At 42.0% G+C, this 18,616-nt stretch overlaps 1 protein-coding gene across 1 annotated transcript in view; it reads left to right on the forward strand.

The window, feature by feature from the left end:
- The first annotated feature begins 2,039 nt into the window (after nucleotides 1-2,039).
- The window catches only part of Lmbr1 (limb development membrane protein 1), a 125,008-nt gene continuing 108,431 nt past the window's right edge, over nucleotides 2,040-18,616 (forward strand). Inside the window, exon 1 of the mRNA XM_055612725.1 lies at nucleotides 2,040-2,282. Within this exon, the coding sequence (XP_055468700.1) occupies nucleotides 2,217-2,282 (66 nt within the window). The 5' untranslated portion in view covers nucleotides 2,040-2,216. The remainder of the gene's footprint in view (nucleotides 2,283-18,616) is intronic.

Raw genomic sequence — 18,616 nt, forward strand, 5'->3', positions numbered from 1 at the left:
GGCTTCTTTTTACTGGTTCCTGGAGTCACTAGAGACTACAGGAAAGACAAGCTCTAAAGCACAGGCCTTTTCCTAATAGTGTCATAATTTTGACTTTCCTATTGGCTAGAGCAAGTCACACAATCAGGGCAAGAGTCAAGGGTGACTGCTTCTCACTGGAAGAGAGGGAAAGCCAGAGGGCAGAGGCATGAGCAAGGTGCCTGGCAGGAGAGTGATGTCCATTTTTTAATTTGGCCACCCTGGGTTAAGTTTCAAAAGTTCCAAAGACAATGAAACAACTGAATAAAAGGGGTAAGCATCCATGAACATCTCTGTAACAGAAATGTAAAGGTTTAAATGGTTATAGTATCCAATTGGAAAGATGTGAAATACTGTATGCTTTTGCTTTCTGGAATATGTGCCTACATGCAACGTACCTCAAAAGCGGATGTGTTTATCCTCTTATTTGGACAGCTTAACCTAGGGACCATCTAGATTGGTTCAGGTGTGTATTTAACCTAGCTCTTCAAATGTAGCTGTCCAGAAAAAGACGCCAGGATACTAGTCTTTTCCTTGCTCTTTAGGGCTGAGACATTTAAAGACATATCAAAGGTGAACTTGTTCGAATTCAACCAGCTGTAAGTTGTTACTGGTTGATCAGCAGGCACACTGGAGCAAGCCTCAGGTACTCCAAGTGTTAGGTTTTGGAATATGTTGAAAGAACAAGCCCAGACAAGCAGCATACAAATAACAAGGGCGTTTATACTGCAGAAGTCCATCATGCTGGGGCCACAACCTTTACAACTTGGTAGCAACCCCGAGGGGACCTCGAAGGTCCCCTTTTAAAACCAAAAAGGTGAATTCCTATGGTGGCTATGTGATCTGGATTGGGATTGGCTGGTGCCCATGGAGGCTATGTGACTCTGGTCAGGATTTAGGTGCTTTTCAAACTGGTAGTTAAGCAACCTTATCTTCCCCAGGCCAGATGTCTTGGCTGTTTCTGATTGGTTACCCCTTTCAATTTTTCCTGTAACTCTTAGGCTTGTTCTGTCTAGCAAGAAAATGAAACCTGTCATGGAGTTGGTCAGGCTTATTTAGCCAGGCTCTCTTACAAGCTCTCCTACCAAATGAACCCAGAAGGAAATTTGCAAATTCTCCTTTAAGGCCAGGGTCTTGGTGGAGGAGACAGAGGCAGGCAGATCTCAGAGTTCGAGGCAGCCTGGTCTACAGAGTGAGTTCCAGGGTAGCCAGGACTACAAGGAGAAGTCCTGTCTCGAAAACCAAACCAACCAACCAAATACTCCTTTAAATTTCAATTTTAAAACAAAACAAAAATCCCAGAATGGAGGGAAATTGCTTTGTTGGCATACTTAGCAGTGCTCCAAATGAAGGGCATTAAGGGCTACGGAGGGCCCCGAACCTGACCCTGGCACCTAAATCCATTTGCAGGACTGGGGTCCCCAGAGGCTATCTGTCCTCTAAGAAGGGCAGCGGCCCTTATCTCCACAGAGAGGCGGGAACTCGGGCTTGTGCCCACAGTGTTATCCTGCAACTGCTTTCCGTCTTTGTACTCGATTGGGAGAGAAAATTTCTGCAAGTAGACCTACCTCGCCTCTGCCCAGGTCTTCGGGCTGGGCGAGCCTAATGCTGGGCTCAGATCCCAAGAGCAAGGGAGGAGCAAGGTCAATGAATCTGCGGGTCAGCCAAGAGCTTCTGCTAGAAAGGCCCGGGTGCACCTGCGCCTGGGTCTCATCTCATCTCCGAATCCCGCCCCCACCAGGGGTTCGACCTTTCCCCAGCCTGGAGCCGCCTTTATTCCCAGCCCTGGGCAAATGGATCCGAACACTTCAGACCCGGCTCCTCCACGTTTCAGAGGCCCCCTTTCAGTCCTGGACTCTAGAAACTCCGCCCCCACTCCTCCAGCCACTCCCCGTGGCGCCTAGCGACCCTCGCCCAGAGCTCCTGGCGCCGACGCGCGGCGCGTCTCTGACGTAGGGCGCCCTCCGAGTGACGCACAAGCCCCGCCCTAACCTCAAGCCCCGCCCATGCTGTGGCCGTTCTCCGCCTCTCGCGTCCTGAATTGCTTCTTCCCGAGCTGAGGCGGCATTTTCCGAGCTCGCTGCGGTCCAGGTGGCGTTCCTGTCCGGCCACGAGAGGCTGTGCAGCCCCGGCGCCCGCGGGCAATGGTGCGGCGGAGCGCGCGGACGCGGGCGGCCCTTCGGCGGGCATGAAGGAGGATGGAAGGGCAGGACGAGGTATCGGCGCGGGAGCAGCACTTCCACAGCCAAGTGCGAGAGTCCACGGTGCGTGGCCGGGCGGTTCCCCTGGTCCTGCGCGGTGCGCTGGACCCGGGAGCCGCAGCGCAGACCTGCACGGTCCCATAGCACGGTCCCGGACCCCCCGCCCACGCCGGCCTTCCAGCGCCCCACCGGGTCTGCTGCAGACCGACTCCGACGCCCCGCGTCGCTGACGTCCTCTGTCACCTGCGACTCGGTCATCTGCTCCCCATCTCCTCACCTATGTCCCTCGCCTGTCACCCCACTACCCTCTCTATCCGTAGGTCTGTCTTCCTTGCTCCACCAGTGCCTCCTCCTCTCTGTCCCCTCTTCACCTGTGTCCCCTCCCTTCACCTTCACTTCCTGTCTCCCTCCCGTTACCCCGTCACCCTTATCCCCCTTCCTGTTACATCTGTTTCCCTCTCCCGGTGAGCCCCTCCGGTCACCTGTGCACCCTCCCCTCCCCTGTGCTTTCTCCTATCATCTCTGCCCACCTCTTGTCAACTGCGCTCCTCTCTCTCATTACTTGCAGCCCTTCCCACCTGTGCCCCTCACCTGTCTCCCCATCACCTACACTTAACCCGTGCCTATTTCTCCTGTGCCCTTCCCACGTGTTCACGCAACTCATCTGCTCCTTTGTCACCTGCTATATCATCTTCACTTTCTCCTTTACCTGAGTTTATCCCGCATCTCCTTCTGACTCTCAGGGAGTAGGGTGATGGGTAGATGCCTCTTTTCTTGTAGACTGGCATGGTACCTGGGCTGAGCTAGCTGTGGCTCAGGTGTTGGCAGTGCAGACAGTGCCTGGCATCCCAAGCTTCTAGCCCTGCAGTGGCTCTGCCCCTCCAATCACATCCCTCCCCTTCTGACCCCTACCCAGGACAGGATTAAAAACTTCCAGAGGAGGGAACACAGGTCTTTCTCCTGGGAAGGGTGAGAGCCGAAGGCAACAGTGCTGTGAAGCAGCAGCTCGGGAAGCTGGGTAGACCTTCATCCTCCTGCTTCTAGCAGGTTAGGAAGTCATCTTGGCTCCCTAACGTCTCCTTTGATGAGCACCTTTCAGGATACCCTACAGTATTATAAATGGATTTGTTTGAGTCCTCATAACTCTGTAAAGTATGTTCAAGTTACATGTTTGCATCCACCTCTCTTCTAGCTCATTTTGCCAGTTAGTCACACCCTTGAGGCAAACAAATTCTGGTTCAGAGCAGTCCAGTTTGTGCAGTTGCTGATTCTGAAAATTGAGAATTGGCTTGCCAAATCTTACTGGAGGAAAAAGAAGTGCATAAATCTGAGCTAATAGAGTTTGGTACGGTACATTTGGTTTAATTTTGATTTTTATTACTTTGTTGAGTATTTCATACACTGTATTTCGAGCATATTCACCCTCCCCAACTCCTCCCAGACTGCTCCCCACCTACTCAACTGTGTGACATTAAAACACACACACACACACACACACACACACACACGAATCAAATTTGTGCTGTGCTCTTGGGTGTGTGGACATTCATTGGAGCATGGCTGACCTATCAGGTAGCACACCGTTAAAGAAAAGTGACTCTCCCTCTTTTAGCAGCTATTATTTGTCAATAAGATAGGGGTGGAACTTTATGCCTACCTTCCCTCTCCATGCTGAGGTTTTTGTCTGGGTTGAATTTTGCCCAGGTTTGTGTGTGTTGTCGCAACCTCCCCCAGCTCATTTGTACAACTGCCTTTTTGTATCTGCTTCCTTATGGTCATCCATTGCCTCTGGTTCTTACAGTCAATCTTTCTGTCCCCTCTTCCGCAATTATTTTAAGCCTTAGGAAGAGGGGAATGATACAGAAGCCCTATTTAGGGGTGAGCATTCATTTTGTAGTTTCTTATTCTCTGCTCCTTGACCAGTTGTGGGTCTCTGTTAACTACCATCTACACAAAGCATCACTGAAGAAGGATGAACAATATAACAGTACGTCGTTAGGAGTTAGTTTAATATATCCATTTATCAGTACAAAAGTAATAGCTTCTCTCCTAGGACCTGTGAGCTGTCTACCCTCAGGTTCTTGTCTCAAATAACAGTGCCAGATATGGGGTTCTTTTTGTGGAGTGGACCTTAAAGCTAATCAGAAAGTAGTTGATTACTCCCACAACGTTATGCCATTAGGAAGGAATCTATAATTGTAAGTATGCCCTAGATGCATTCTTTACAAAACATACTTAATAATCATGATTTCAGATGTAGAAATAGAATTTTGCTACCATGCCAGAGGCCCCACCTTTCCCCCAACAGCTATAACTTTTATCTCCTGTGAGAGTAACTGTTGCTCTGGCATCTAAGGCCATAGGTTAATTTTTGCTTTATTTTAAAAAATACTTGTTTATCTTATTTTATGTGTATGAATGTGTTGTTTGTATACTATGTATGTGCCTGATGCCCATGGAGGCCAGAAGAGGGCAATCAGATCTTTAGAACTAGAGTTACAACTAGTTACGAGTTGTTATGTGGCTATTGGGAGCTGAATTTGGGTCCTCTGCCATTGAAGGACATTTTCAGCCCAGAGAAATGGCAGGTTCACTCATCCCTCTGTGCCTGGTGCACCTGGTGGTGGATGTCTGTTAGTTCCTGAAAGTTCTGTCAGGGTGGATCTGCTCTGGCACAATCTGAGGCATAGCTGGTACATCAGCACAAGTGTGCCCCTTAAGTTCTGAGGGCTGTTTTTGGGAAATCCTAGTGAGCACAGGATTCCTGGTAATATGCTGGAGTGCCTATTTTGTGAAACTTCTAAATATTGCTTCTTGTTTTGAACGTGGGTGGATGTCTAGTTGGTTCAACAACATACATTATTTTCCTCATTGTATTGTCTTTGTGCTTTGTGAAAGATCTGTATTATATGGTTCTATTTTTTAGCATTCCTATTCTGTTTCATTGGCCAATACTTCATTCATACTATACAGTCTTGACTCTGTAAGCTTTATTTCTACCAAAGTTCTTTGTATTCTTTCTTTCCAGATTGTGTTGCTTATTTTGGGTTTTGTCTCTCCACATAAGCTTCAGAATCAGATGGTTTATATCTACAGTTACTTGCTTAGGTTTTGATTAGGATTACATTCAGTTTGTAGATCAAATAGGAAGAACATACAGTTTTCTGCTCATGAACATGGGCTATCTTCCATTAAAAGTTATTTTAGATGTCTTTCATTAGAGTTTTGTGGTTTTCTTATATATCATTTAAATATATTTTGTTAGATTCCTAGCTATTCTGTTAACATTCATTCTGTTTTTTTCTTCCTTCTTTTTTGCATGCTAGTGTAAAAGGTGTGTGGTTTTACCTTCAAATTTCACTTTTTCCTGGGCTGGCTGCACACCATTTTAATCCTAGCATTTCCACAGGTAGAGACAGGCATATTCATGTCATTTTAAGGCTACCCTGGTCTATGTGGTGAGGCCAGTCAGGACTATATAGTGAGACCCTGTCTCAAAACAAAAAGCAAACAACACCAACAAAACGGAGACCAAAACAAAAATGTCAGTTGTCCTTTGCTGGCATATAGAAAAGTGATTGGCTTCAGTGATGTGACCTTCACTTTTGCTAGAATTATGTTTTAAGACCTAGGTTTTTCTGTGTGTTCATTCAGGTTTTTTCATATAGACAATACAGGCATCTTTGTACAAAGGCAGTTTTACTTATTAATTTAAATTCTTTTTCTTGTTTTCTTTCAATAGGTAGGGTTCCCTAGCAATGTGTTGAAGAATGAGAAAGGGTGCCTTTTCTGGTAATATGCTGGAGTGCTTGATGCCCATGGAGGCCTTGCTGTAGATCTTAAAGAAGCTTTGCATTTCTCATTATTAAGGATGTTAGTTTTTGATACTTTGTATATAGGTATTCTTTAGCAGTTGAGGAAGGCCTCTAAACTTAGGATGTTTTAAAATTCACATTTTTCTTATTTATTTGGTTTAGGTTTACTTTTTATTTCATGATAAATTAATGTCTCCTAGCTAAAGTTCTGTTTTATTTATCTTTTTAAAACAGTTAATACATTGAAAAATGCTTTATTTACCTTTATTTCTGGGCATTGATATGTTGCCTGCATGTATGTCTGTGTGAAGAAGTCAGATCCCCTGCAATTAGAGTTGTAGACAATTGTGAGCGGCCAAGGGGGTGCTGGGAACTAAACCCGGGTCCTCTGAAAGAGCATCCAGTGCTTGTAATCTCTGAGCCGTCTCTCCAGTCCCAAGTTAATACATTTTTATGTAAGGGATTTCACATGTGACCCCTTCATTGTCCATCCAGGTCAGTGAAGTTCAAGATTTCTGAAGATAGCTCTTTCGCAAAGAATAAGTGCTTAATTCAATTGTGCTATTAGCCCATGATTCTTTTATCTCCCCAAGCATTGAAGACAAATATATTCATGAAAAATTTAAAGTTATCACTGGAGAATCTTTGATATCCATTTCTTCAAACAGTTTACTTTAGGAACCATTTTAGTGTAGGTCTGCCTCTCACTTGCTGATACCTATGTCTCTTAATGAGTTTAAATCATATTAATTTCTGTCAAATTCATAATACTGTGGATCTGTATGCAGCATATGCCAGTGTTACATTAAAACAAATATCTATTCATAGGTATCTTCAGCTCTAACCTCACTCATATTCAGGAAGAGCCTTCTTTGATATTCACTTGTTCATCTCCTTTCTAGGGCTTTCTATCCTCTGCCCAGTATTTTTGGCCTTAGAAGCTTTTTTTTTTAAGAGAATATAGCCACTTTCTTGCTCTTTTCTTGTTATATACTGACATTTCTATTCTTTGGGAATTTCAAATGTATCATGAAATATCGTCTACTAATTTGATAACACATTTATCGGAATCAGGCTGTATTCTCTCGTCATCTTTGGTTAATGAACCATCAGTAGGAGAAACGGCCATCATCATACGAGTACTTGTATCTCTGTCAAGATCTTTCTTTTACTATGTCTTCACAAGCATGCATTTGCTTCAAGGATTCCTTAAGGCGGTGCCCATGCTTTAGTATTTCAGTGTGGTTAGAATTGATCTTGCAATCGCCTGCACACACCAGAGCCGTGTGCGCCACCCTTCTCCTTTACCACATGAGAAAGCTGTCTTGCTTATCTCTACCTATCCAGTTAAGACAGTAGCTTGGCACTACACTTTTTTGGTACATAATAATTTTTCAGTTATTTCTTCCTTTTGGGTTATATAATTTTAAATAAAGTGCTTTTGTGGTTCTTTTTCATTGTGTGAGAGAGACAGGGTCTCATATAGTCTAGGTTAGCCTTGAACTCTGAAGGTGAACTCCTGGTTCTCTTACTTCTTTTTTTCAAGTGCTGAGAATATTATAGGTGAATGCCATCATTCATGTTTTAAAATCACAAATATTTAATGATACTAATTATACCAATATCCAATGATTGGATTTTACTGAGAAATTTCTATGTACTCATATGCCATGATTTGATTGTGTCTTCTCCCTTCTGCTTTTTCTCCCTTCCTGATTTTATTATTATTATTATTATTGTTATTGTTATTATTATTATTATTATTATTATTATTATTATTATTATTATTTACTCTTCCTTAATATCCCTTCTTCTACTTTCAGATCTTTAATAAAATCATTTTTTATCTATGGAAGAAAATGTAATACTTCTCTTTCTTGTCTATCTTCAGTTAATCTGAATTCTTCCATTTCTGTCCACTTCCATGCCAATAACATAGCTTCATCCTCCTTTACAGCTGAATAATTCTACAATGTATACATATACGGTGTTTTTTGGTTCAGTCACCTGTCAATAGACATTTAGGCTATTGTGAATGATAACAATTGTAATAAACACAGGAATGCAGATTTCACTTTCTTTGAGGCTATTTCCAGGAGTGCTATAACTGGGTCATATGTAGGTTTGTTTTTAGCTTTTTTTTTTTTTTTTTTTTTAAAGAAATCTCCATTTCCATAGTGGCTGTCCTGATTCATATGCCTTCCAATGTGTGTAAAAGTTTTTTTTGTCTACATTTTCATCAGCATTTTGGATAACAACCATTTTGGCTAAGATGAAATGGAGCCTCACTGGAATCCTGATTTGCATTCCTTAATAGCTAAGGATGTTGAACATTTAAAAAATACATTGATATATGCAAAATGAATATTGGCCATTTGTATTTATTCTTTTAAAATGAGAAGTATGTTTAGATCATATATCATATATTGATTGGATTATTCTTTCACTGTTAAAGTTTGAGATAAAATATTCTGGTTATTAATTTTCTTACAGATGAGTAGCTGACAAAGATTGATTCAACTCTGTGGGTTGACACTTCACACTGTTGTTTCCTTTGCTCCTTAGAAGCCTTTGGTGTAATTTCATTTGTCAGTTCTTGCTTTTATTTCTTGAGCTATTGGAGTTCTACAGTGATTCGTCTGTACTTCCCTCTAGTAGTCTAAAGTCTCACATTAAGATCTTTGATCTATTTTTCAGTTGATTTTTGTATAGGGTGAGAGATAGGGATCTAGTTTCAACTTTTTACATGTGGATATTCAGTTTTTTGATGCCATTTGTATAAGAGGACACCTTTTCTTCACTGTCTATTTTTGGAACATTTTTTTAAGAACCATACTGCCATAGATGCATAGTTTATTTCTTAGTTCATTATTCCATTTGTTTATATGTTTGTTTTTCTTCTGCACAAGTGCTGATTTTGTTAGTATGATGCAATAGTGTATTTTGAAGCAAAAAATTGGTACCTCCATATTCTTTTTTTACTCAGGATTGTCTTGGATATTTGGGGTTTTATGACTCCAAATAATGTTTTGGTTGCTTTTTATAGTTCTGTGGAAAATGTCAGTATTTTGACTGGATGCATTGGATTTATAGATTGCTTCTGGTACATCACTTACCCTTTACCTTTTCTCCCTTCAAGCCTTCCAGTTTATTCTTACTTGCTCTCTTTCAAATTTATGGCCTCTTTTTTCATTATTTCTTGGGGTGGTTTAAGTGACAATTGCCCTATAGGCTCACATATTTGAATGCTTGGTACGTATTTTGGTGGAACTGCTTGGGAAGGATTAGGAGGTGTGCCCTTATTGGAGCAGGTGTGTCCCTAGGGAGTACTTTGAGGTTTCAGAAGCTCATGCTTGTCCCAATTAGCTCTCTCTCTGCCTTGTGTTTGTGAAACAGGATGTAAGTTTTCAGATGCTGTAGTACTATGCCTGAATGCTGCCATGCTTTCTGCCACAATGATTATAGACTCACTCTCTGAAATTATAAGCCCCAATAAACTGTTTCTTCTATAAGCAGCCTTATTGAATTCATGGTTTCTCTTCACAGTAGAAAACTAAGACAAAAGTTGGTACCAGGCAGTGGACTAATGCTGTGACAATGCTCATCGTGATATTTTTGAGAGAAATATGTAAGACTTTGGAACTTTGAACTAGGAAAGTAGTTGAATGCTGTAAGTGGGGTATTAATGAACTATCATAGTAGGAGCTTAGAAGATTTAATTGCTGAGAGTTATTTGGAAAATTGAATCTCAGCTCCTGAGGTTTCATAGGGGCACAATACTAGCATCTGAGCTAGAGACCACTTGTGATATTTTGGCAGAGAATGTCACTGCTCTTTTTGCCCTTTTCCTAAATTCTGCCTGAGGCTTAAATTGAAAAGCTTTGGACTAATTTCAATGGCAGAGATTTCAAGGCAGCCTAATATTGACTCAGCTACATGGTTACTAGTGATCACTCCTATATAGGCCTGTAATGAAAAAGAGCAAGCAGTGCAAAAAGAAACACCAAACATAGGTTTTTTTCTTTATTTTTAAATTTTTATTATTAGTTACATTTTATTAACTCTGTATCCCAGCTGTATCCCGCTCCCTCATTCCCTCCCAATCCCACACTCCCTTCCTCCCTCATCTCCTCCCTGCCCCTTTCCAAGTCCACTGATTGGGGAGGACCTTCTTTCCTTTCATCCGACCCTGTTTTATCAGGTATCTTCAGGACTGGCTGCAAAGACCTCCTCTGTGGCCTACCAGGACTGTTCCTCCCTTGGGGGGGTGGGGAGGTCAAAGAGCCTGACATTGAGTTCCTGTCAGAAATAGTGCCTGTTCCCCTTACTAGGGAAAAACCAATTGGTTACTGAGCTACCATGGGCTACATCCAAGCAGAAGTTCTAGGTTCTATCCATACGTGGTCCTTGGTGGAATATCAGTCTCAGAAAAGACCCCTGTGCCCAGATATATTTGGTCCTTGTGGAGAAAAAGAGTGCCAGAAATTTAATGTTGGAGTCAAGATTTGTACTGAGATAAGGAGAAATGGAATAAACAGATGGGTGCCCTTATTGTTGCTAATTCTGCAATTTGTAAAAGGAAAAAGCCTATGGAATTATCTGTTCCTAGAAAGAAGCAACAAAGGAAGGTATATGCAAATATAATTCAAAGAGGGACCGTGCTCCATTATAAGAAGGCAACAGAACTTGGCAGCACTGGCCATGTGGTTCTGGTCTTAGAGTCATGAAGGATACAGGAGTAAAGTTTCATAATAAGGGCACTACTCTTCGTTGGAAGTCTCTCTTCCTTTTCTATTTTATGAAATAATTTAAGGGTCTACTTTGTTTCATTTCTACCTTTTAATTTACTCCATATCTTTTAACTTCAGTTTCATCTGGGAATAATGAAACTTAATCCCAGCACTTAGTAGGCAGAGGCAGGTGGCTCTCTGAGTTCAAGGCCAGCTTGGTCCACAGTGAGTTCCAGGACAGCCAGGGCTACAGTAGAGAAACCTTTGTGTATTTATTCATCTTTCCATTCATCTGTCCATTCATTTATACGTATGTGGTGCATTAAAACCTGGAGCTCACTGTTTTCGTTAGACTCTTTGGCCAGTAAGCCCCCACGATCCACTTGTCTAAACTCCGTGTGCACTGAGGTTATGGATGTATGCTGCTGAACCTTGCTTTTATGTGTATTCTGGGGATCTGAACTCATGTTCTTGTGTTTGTGTAGCTAGCATTTTACTCACTGAGCCATCTCCCCAGTCCCTGTTTCATCTTTCTTATATATTTTAAAAAATAACTATTTAATTATTTGTGTCTTTTATTAACCTGGATTTTAAGTTTTCCTTGCCATTGGGGTAATTTCAAAGAAGTACAATTTAATATTGCTTTAACTGGTGGTTGGTTTGTAGCCTTTCAGAATACTTATGTCTATGTTTTGGATTAATGATATTAACATAAATCTGGTTCTTGGCTCTCAGGCTGGGTAGATATGTTTCTGGTCCTGCTTGGCATCTTTCACTTTTAGATCTTAAATAAAAAGCTCAATAGTAAAATTTTGTTGTAATGCACCAGCTTGAATCTAAGTTCAATGTTATGCCTGGAATTTAAATTATAACTTTTAACAATACATATTAAACTTAATTCACTGAGGACTAGGTCTCTCAGTTCAAAAGAGGAGTAAAAGCATGTGGCTCCCAAGGGCTTGGATTGCCTTCTCCACAGGCTGGATGTCACTGAGAAGTGCTATGTGTTTTCCTGAGAGGGATGGTAGCATGACTGCTTGTTTCTGGCAACCATGGGTAAGCTCATTGTTCTTAGAGTTCACACACCTACTCCTGTCAGCTGTGTCTCAGTTTTAGTGGTGAGTTGCTGGAATACATTACTACTTTTTGCTTAGGGATTTGCTGTTGTTTTTCCTGGAGTGCAGGGAGATTAGAGGGTGTCATCGACGCTTGCTTTGAGTTCAGTTATCCTTAAGAATGTCACTCAAAAGATGTGTTCACTTAGAGGAGAACCTGTGTGCAGTCCACCTTGGGAGATTTTTCATCACACAGATTTTCCATCAGTTCTTTGGTTTCTGTTCCAGTCTCAACATGTTTTTTTTTTTTTTTTTACAATTTTTTATTTTTATTTTTTAAAATTTTATTAATTATACTTTATTTACTGTGTATCCGCCATAAACCCTTCCCTTCTCCCCTACTAATTCCACCTTCCCTCCCCCTTCTTCATACATGCCCCTCCCCAAGTCCACTGATAGAGGAGGTCTTCCTCTCCTTCCTTCTGATCCTAGTCTATCAGATCTCATCAGGAGTGGCTGCATTGTCATCTTCTGTGGCCTGGTAAGGCTGCTCCTGCCTCAAGGGGAGGTGATTAAAGAGCAGGCCAATCAGATTATGTCAGAGGCAGTCCCTATTCCTATTACTATAGAACCCACGTGTAGAAAAATGCAAATAGATCCATATTTATCACCCTGCACAAAACTAAAGTCCAAGTGGATCAAAGACCTCAACATAAAACCAGACACATTAAATCGGTTAGAAGAAAAAGTGGGGAAGAGACTTGAACTCATTGGTACAGGAGACAACTTCCTGAACAGAACACCAACAGCACAAGCTCTAAGAGCAACAATCAATAAATGGGACCACATGAAACTGGAAAGCTTCTGTAAAGCAAAGGACACTGTCATCAAAACAAAACGACAGCCTACAGATTGGGAAAGGATCTTCACCAACCCTATATATGACAGAGGGCTAATATCCAGTATATATAAAGAACTAAAGAAGTTGAAAAGCAGCAAATCAAGTAATCCAATTAAAAAATGGGGAACAGAACTAAACAGAATTCTCAATAGAGGAATATGAATGGCAGAGAAACACTTAAAGAAATGCTCAACATCATTAGCCATCAGGGAAATGCAAATCAAAATGACAGATGTATTTTTATATTTACACCCAGTAGCTTTTATTCCATGTGAGGAGCATTTATATTTTTATAATCTGTAGCTTTACCTGTACTCCTACATGTATTGCTTCCCCTTGCTTTCCTTCTCTGCATTATGGCTCCTAGGGCCTTTTGTTCATTAACTTTCATTGTTTATCATCTACTTCTGCATGAACTCCTGGAATTTCTTGAATTCTCATCTTTTACTTTTAAAAATATCCTAAACATCTTTGGTGAAAACTTCTTAGTTTGGGGGAATGTTGGTGATCTATTTTAGTTTGAATTTTTATTTATTTAATTTTTTTTATATTAATCACAGGTTATTTACTTTGTATCCCAGCCGTAGCCCCCTTCCATCATTACCTCCCAATCCCACCCTCCCTCCCTTGTCTCCTCCCTGCCCCTTTCCAAGTCCACTGATAGGGGAGGACCTCCTCCCCTTCCATCTGACCCTAGTTTATCAGGTATCTTCAGTACTGGCTGCAATGTCCTCTTCTGTGGCCTAGCAAGGCTGCTCCTCCCTTGGTAGGGAGGGGGCTCGAAGAGCTAGCCATTGAGTTCATGTCAGAAATAGTCCCTGTTCCCCTTACTAGAGAACCCACTTGGATACTGAGCTACCATGGACTATAGCCGAGCAGGGGTTCTAGGTTATATCCATACATAGTTCTTGGTTGGAGAAACAGTCTCATGAAAGACCCCTGTGCCCTGATATATTTGGTCTTTGTGGAGCTCCTGTCCTCTCCAGGTCTTACTAACTCCCCCTTCTTTCATATGATTCCCTGTACTCTGCTGATGGTTTGGTTATGAGTCTTAATATCTGCTTTGATACACTGCTAGGTAGAGTCTTTCAGAGGCCCTCTGTGGTAGGATCCTGTCCTGTTACCTGTTTTCTCCTACATCCAGTGTTCATGCCATTTGTCTTTCTAAGTGAGGATTGATCATCTTACTCCGGGTCCTCTTTCTTTATCTTCTTTAGGTGTATAGATTTCAGTATATTTATCCTATCTTATAGGTCTATATAAGCGAATATATACTATGTGTTGTCTTTCTGCTTTTGGAATACCTCACTCAGGATAATTGTTTCTAGGTCCCACCATTTGCCTGCAAATTTCAAGATTTCCTCATTTTTAATTGCTGAGTAGTATTCCATTGTGTAAAAGTACAACAATTTCTGTATTGAATTTTTTTTTATTTGAGAATTTTATACATGATACAATGTATTTTGACCCTATTCATCCTCCTGTCATCCCCCTAACTTCTCCCAGATCCACTCCTGGCCAGCTTCCAAGTTTGTTTCTCCTTCTTCCCTTCTTTCTGTTCTACTCTTTTTTTCTTCCCTATCAAGTCCACAGTTTGTGCTGCCCATGTACTTCTGAATATGGGGCCATTTACAGGAGTGTGGGTAGCCTACCCTCTACCAGTGACATACCCTTAAGGAAAATTGCCTGTCCCTCTCTCAGAAAACTTCAGCTGCCAGTAGCTCCTTAGCTCAGGGTAGATAGAGGCTTGTGAGACTCTCCTCACTTCATGCTGGAATCAGGTTGACTGGCTTGTTCTTATGCAGCTATTGTTCAGACAACCAAAACTGCTATGAGTTGGTGAGTGCAATGATCCTGTCATGTTCAGGAGACACTGTTTTGCTGTGATCCTCCCAAGCCTTTGGCTTTTGCAGTATTTCAGTTTTTTTCCTCAACAAAAATATTTATTTTTCTACTCTCCTTGGTTCTTTCACTGCAGCCAAGTGTCTGCCCTGGATGTTGTTCCAACCAGGTTGTTCAGCCTGTTTTTAGCTTCTCTGTCTTCCAGTCTTCATGGATCTCATTTTGTCTTGTATTTTCACAGCTTCTCCAGTTGTGGTCAGAGGCTTCCTGGGGCTGGAGTTTAAAACTGGGGAAATGACAGAGCCATGAAGAACTTGTAGAATGAGACTGCAAGGATGCTCAGCTCAGGAGTCAGAGGAGCACAGCTGGTAAAGCCTGAGGAAAAGGGAAGCCACCTGAGAAGGAAGGACTTTGCTGATAGAGGTTGATGCATAGAGGTCAAGGAACGTTAGGACCTGCAGTTTGGCTGTTGGGTCATCACCTCCGCTGCCTGGGTCCGAAGTCAGATTAGTGAATGAGTGGTGAAAAGGAGAAGCCTGTAGAAGTACAAGCTATAATGTTTGAGAGTTTGACTCTGGAGAATGAGAAAGAGTGTGGCAGATTGGAGGGGTGCAGGAAGAGAAGGGGAGAAGCAGATTAGGGAGAAGGGAGAGAAACTGAAGGTATCTGTGCTGTTAGGGTCATCAAGTTTCTTGGGGACTTGAGCTGCTTCATCTCAGTACTGTAGAATCAAGCATAATGTCTTATGTCATTGTCAGGCCTCAGGTGTTGGGAGTTCTAGCCAGGGTTTGCCTGGAAATTTAAAAACCTTTAATCTCATTTTTTCCCTTTCTTTTGTTATATTTCTCTATTTTTTATTTGTCCTCTCCTTCCATTTTGCATATAGAATTCTGATTTGATAAATCGGTAACAATTTCAAGGGCATGAGGTGCAACCAAAGAGGTAATTTATGTTTTTAGACAAACCTCTTACCTAGAAACTGAATTCAAATATCTGTGCTCAACTTCCCCCTTTTCCTGTAAGACTGAGGACAATATCTAAATTACATGTGTCTAGTGATGCTTGGTGCTTGTTTAGCAAGCATCAACAGCAGAGCCAGCCAGGCACACACCTTGTCAAGATGTCATATAAGGACGACTTGTGGGTTTGAGTAGGATAGCTCTGGTGTGCTCAAATGATGGAGCATAGGAGATGAGAGCAGAGATGAGCGGAGCTGCCCTCTTCCTCATCCTTCCCCTCCTTTAGGCCTACTCCTTTCTCTTCCCAGCTCGTCCTAGAATCTACTTCAGCCAGGATTTTGTCTCTCCTTCTTCAGAAAACAAGTCTTGTCAAAGTTGCAGTGACTTCCATGGTGCCTCACCCAGTTGTCAGCTGCACCCCATCATCCTTCTGGTCCTTCTCTCCTCTTTTTCCCTATCCTCTCACTCCCCACCTCTTGATTCAGAAAGATTTCTGTCAGGCCCTCAGCTTTGCAGTTATTTAAGCATTACTCCGTTTTTCTCTTCTGTTTTTATGATTGCTAGATTATTTATTCTACCTTCTGTAACTTTTCTCACCTTTTAAAAAAGCCTCCTGGCTTTGAATTCCTCTTCATAATTCCTTTGTTCTGTTGTAGCACTCACTAGGAAGGAATCTGCTTGCATTTCTCTTTCCAGCTCTTCCTGGAATCCACTTTAGTCAGGCGTTTGTCTCCTTTACTTCAGAAAAACAACTCTTGTCAAGGTTGCAGTGATTTCCATGGCACCAAATTCAGTTGTCAGTACTGTGTCTTCATCTTGCTTGGGCTGTCAGCAGTATTTGACACTGTTGCAAATTCCCTTTTCCTCCATGTGGGTCAGGAAATGTACAGGCCTTCGGTGCCCTGCCCTTGGTAACGGCTTGTCTGGCAGCCTCTGCACTGATGCGGAAGATCTGAGAGCTGTGCTTTGTTTTTAGACTTACCTTCTCTGCCTGCCTTTGCGCCTCAGCCTCAGTGTGTGTCATCTGCTGATTGTTCTGGATTTCTCAACTTGTAGTCTAGCCTTTCCCTCTGAACAGTATAGATTTATATACAGACCAACTCACTCAGCTTCCGCCTTTGTAGTGTATATCTCAAATTCAGCAGAACCTGTTCCTCTGCCAAACCATTCCTTTTGTAATTTTCCCCGACTCAGGACTTGGCAACTTGGTCTTTCCAGTTTCTCAGGACTAGAACTTTGTGTTTATTTTTGCGAGTCCTAGCAGGCCTGCTTTCAAAACACCCACAGCTCAATCATTTCTTACTGCCTCACTCTACAGGTCTGATGTTGCCTCTTTTGCCTTGTTTTGTATCTTCTGGTCTTTTCTTACCTGATATCCCCCTAACTGCCACCTCCCCACTACACACACACACACACACACACACACACACACACACACACACGCATATGGATATGTATATATATACACACACAAATATATGGATACATACACGATACATATATGTATATGCACACATATATATGGGATACACACCATATATACACACACACACACACCACACACACTCATTCCTAGCAATTGTGGTTCACTGAATCTGATCACGTCATATCTCTGTTCAGAATCTTATATGGGTTCCTATCTCCCTCAAGGTCAGAGCCAACTTATTGTTTACTATGTGTAAATACCGGCACCTGGAGTAAAAGTCCTACGCCCTGGACTCCTATTGATCCCTATGTTTCATCTTTTATTTATCTTTTGTTTGAATACTCCAGAGCCATCTTGCCTCAGGCTCTTGACATTACTATTATCTCTGCATCACACACTTGCTGGTCTTGTTCCTCTTGTCCTACCATTCTTCCTCAGGTGATATTCTGGTGAGATGAGCCCCCATTGCTCATCTATATGAGCCCCTATATTCTTAGGCCCATACTAACATCTTCAAGCACACTGCAGTTTAGTTATCTGTTTTCTATTTGTATTTATTGTTACTTCTCTCTCTGGAATGTGAATGTCAGAAGGGTACACCTTTGTTCACGAGTGTCCCCAGTGTTAGAGTGGGTTCCTGGATGTAGTAAGCCCTACAGTAAATAACTACTAAAGGAATCAACTCAGGAAGCCTCTGTGAGCCACCTGACATTCTACTTTAGCCCTGTGATTCATTGCTTGGCAACCAAGGTATGCTTTTCTTGTTCATGGAGCCCAACATTCATTGCATTGTGGACCACTTTTTCTTCATGTTTCTTTACCAACAATTAATTTTCCCTTTGACCTGTTTTCTGTGCTTCAGAGGATTTCAGGGGGAGGTTGTAATTCTACTAAGATCCTCTTGTTAGCCAGTGTTCCTAGCAGTCTTCCTGCCTCCAGAACAGGTGTTAGGATTATCTTCCATCACTCTCCTACATGTATTATGAGGGTGCTGACACTCAGTTCGTAGTGTTCCTTTCCATTTTCAGTATTGTTTTCTATGTGGTATCATTACAGGGGTGACTACCACCCAGGTCCAAAGCCTTTGTTATCATATGTTCACCAACTCATCCTGAGAGGTCCGTACTCAGGGTGCTCCCTAGATTTCAGCACTTTGAAAGTCTTCAAGTTTTTTTCCACATGCTCCATAAGCTTGAGGGAATCTTTATTTTTAGCATTTGGTCTTTGATGGATATCCTGTTTCTTGACCTTTTCTGTTTATCCATTTGTTGCCCCATCTCTGACAAAAATAAAGTGCATTGTAAACATGCGACCTAAGTAAAAATGAGCAAAGGACCTGAGTGGACATTTCCCAAAAGAAGATATACAAATGGTCAGCAGGTGTTTGGAAATGTACTTAGCATCCTTTGTAATAGAGAAATGGAAAGGCTTACCTCGTACCTCTTGGAATGGCTGCTTCAAAGGACAAAAGAGAAGTTCTTTTGAGGAGGTAGGGAAAAGGAAGCCTTGTGTATCACTGGCACCAAAATAGCGTGGTGTGCCTTTCAAAATGCAAAGCAGACTTTTTCCTTCTGTTGGTCTCCTTGTGGAGGTCCTGTCCCCTCCAGGTCTTTCTATCTCCACCTTCTTTCATAAGATTCCCTGCACTTTGCCCAAAGTTTGGCTATGA

The sequence above is a fragment of the Psammomys obesus genome, unplaced genomic scaffold (assembly GCF_907164565.1).
Source record: "Psammomys obesus unplaced genomic scaffold, mPsaObe1.curated_primary_1811, whole genome shotgun sequence".
NCBI classification, from domain to species: domain Eukaryota; kingdom Metazoa; phylum Chordata; class Mammalia; order Rodentia; family Muridae; genus Psammomys; species Psammomys obesus.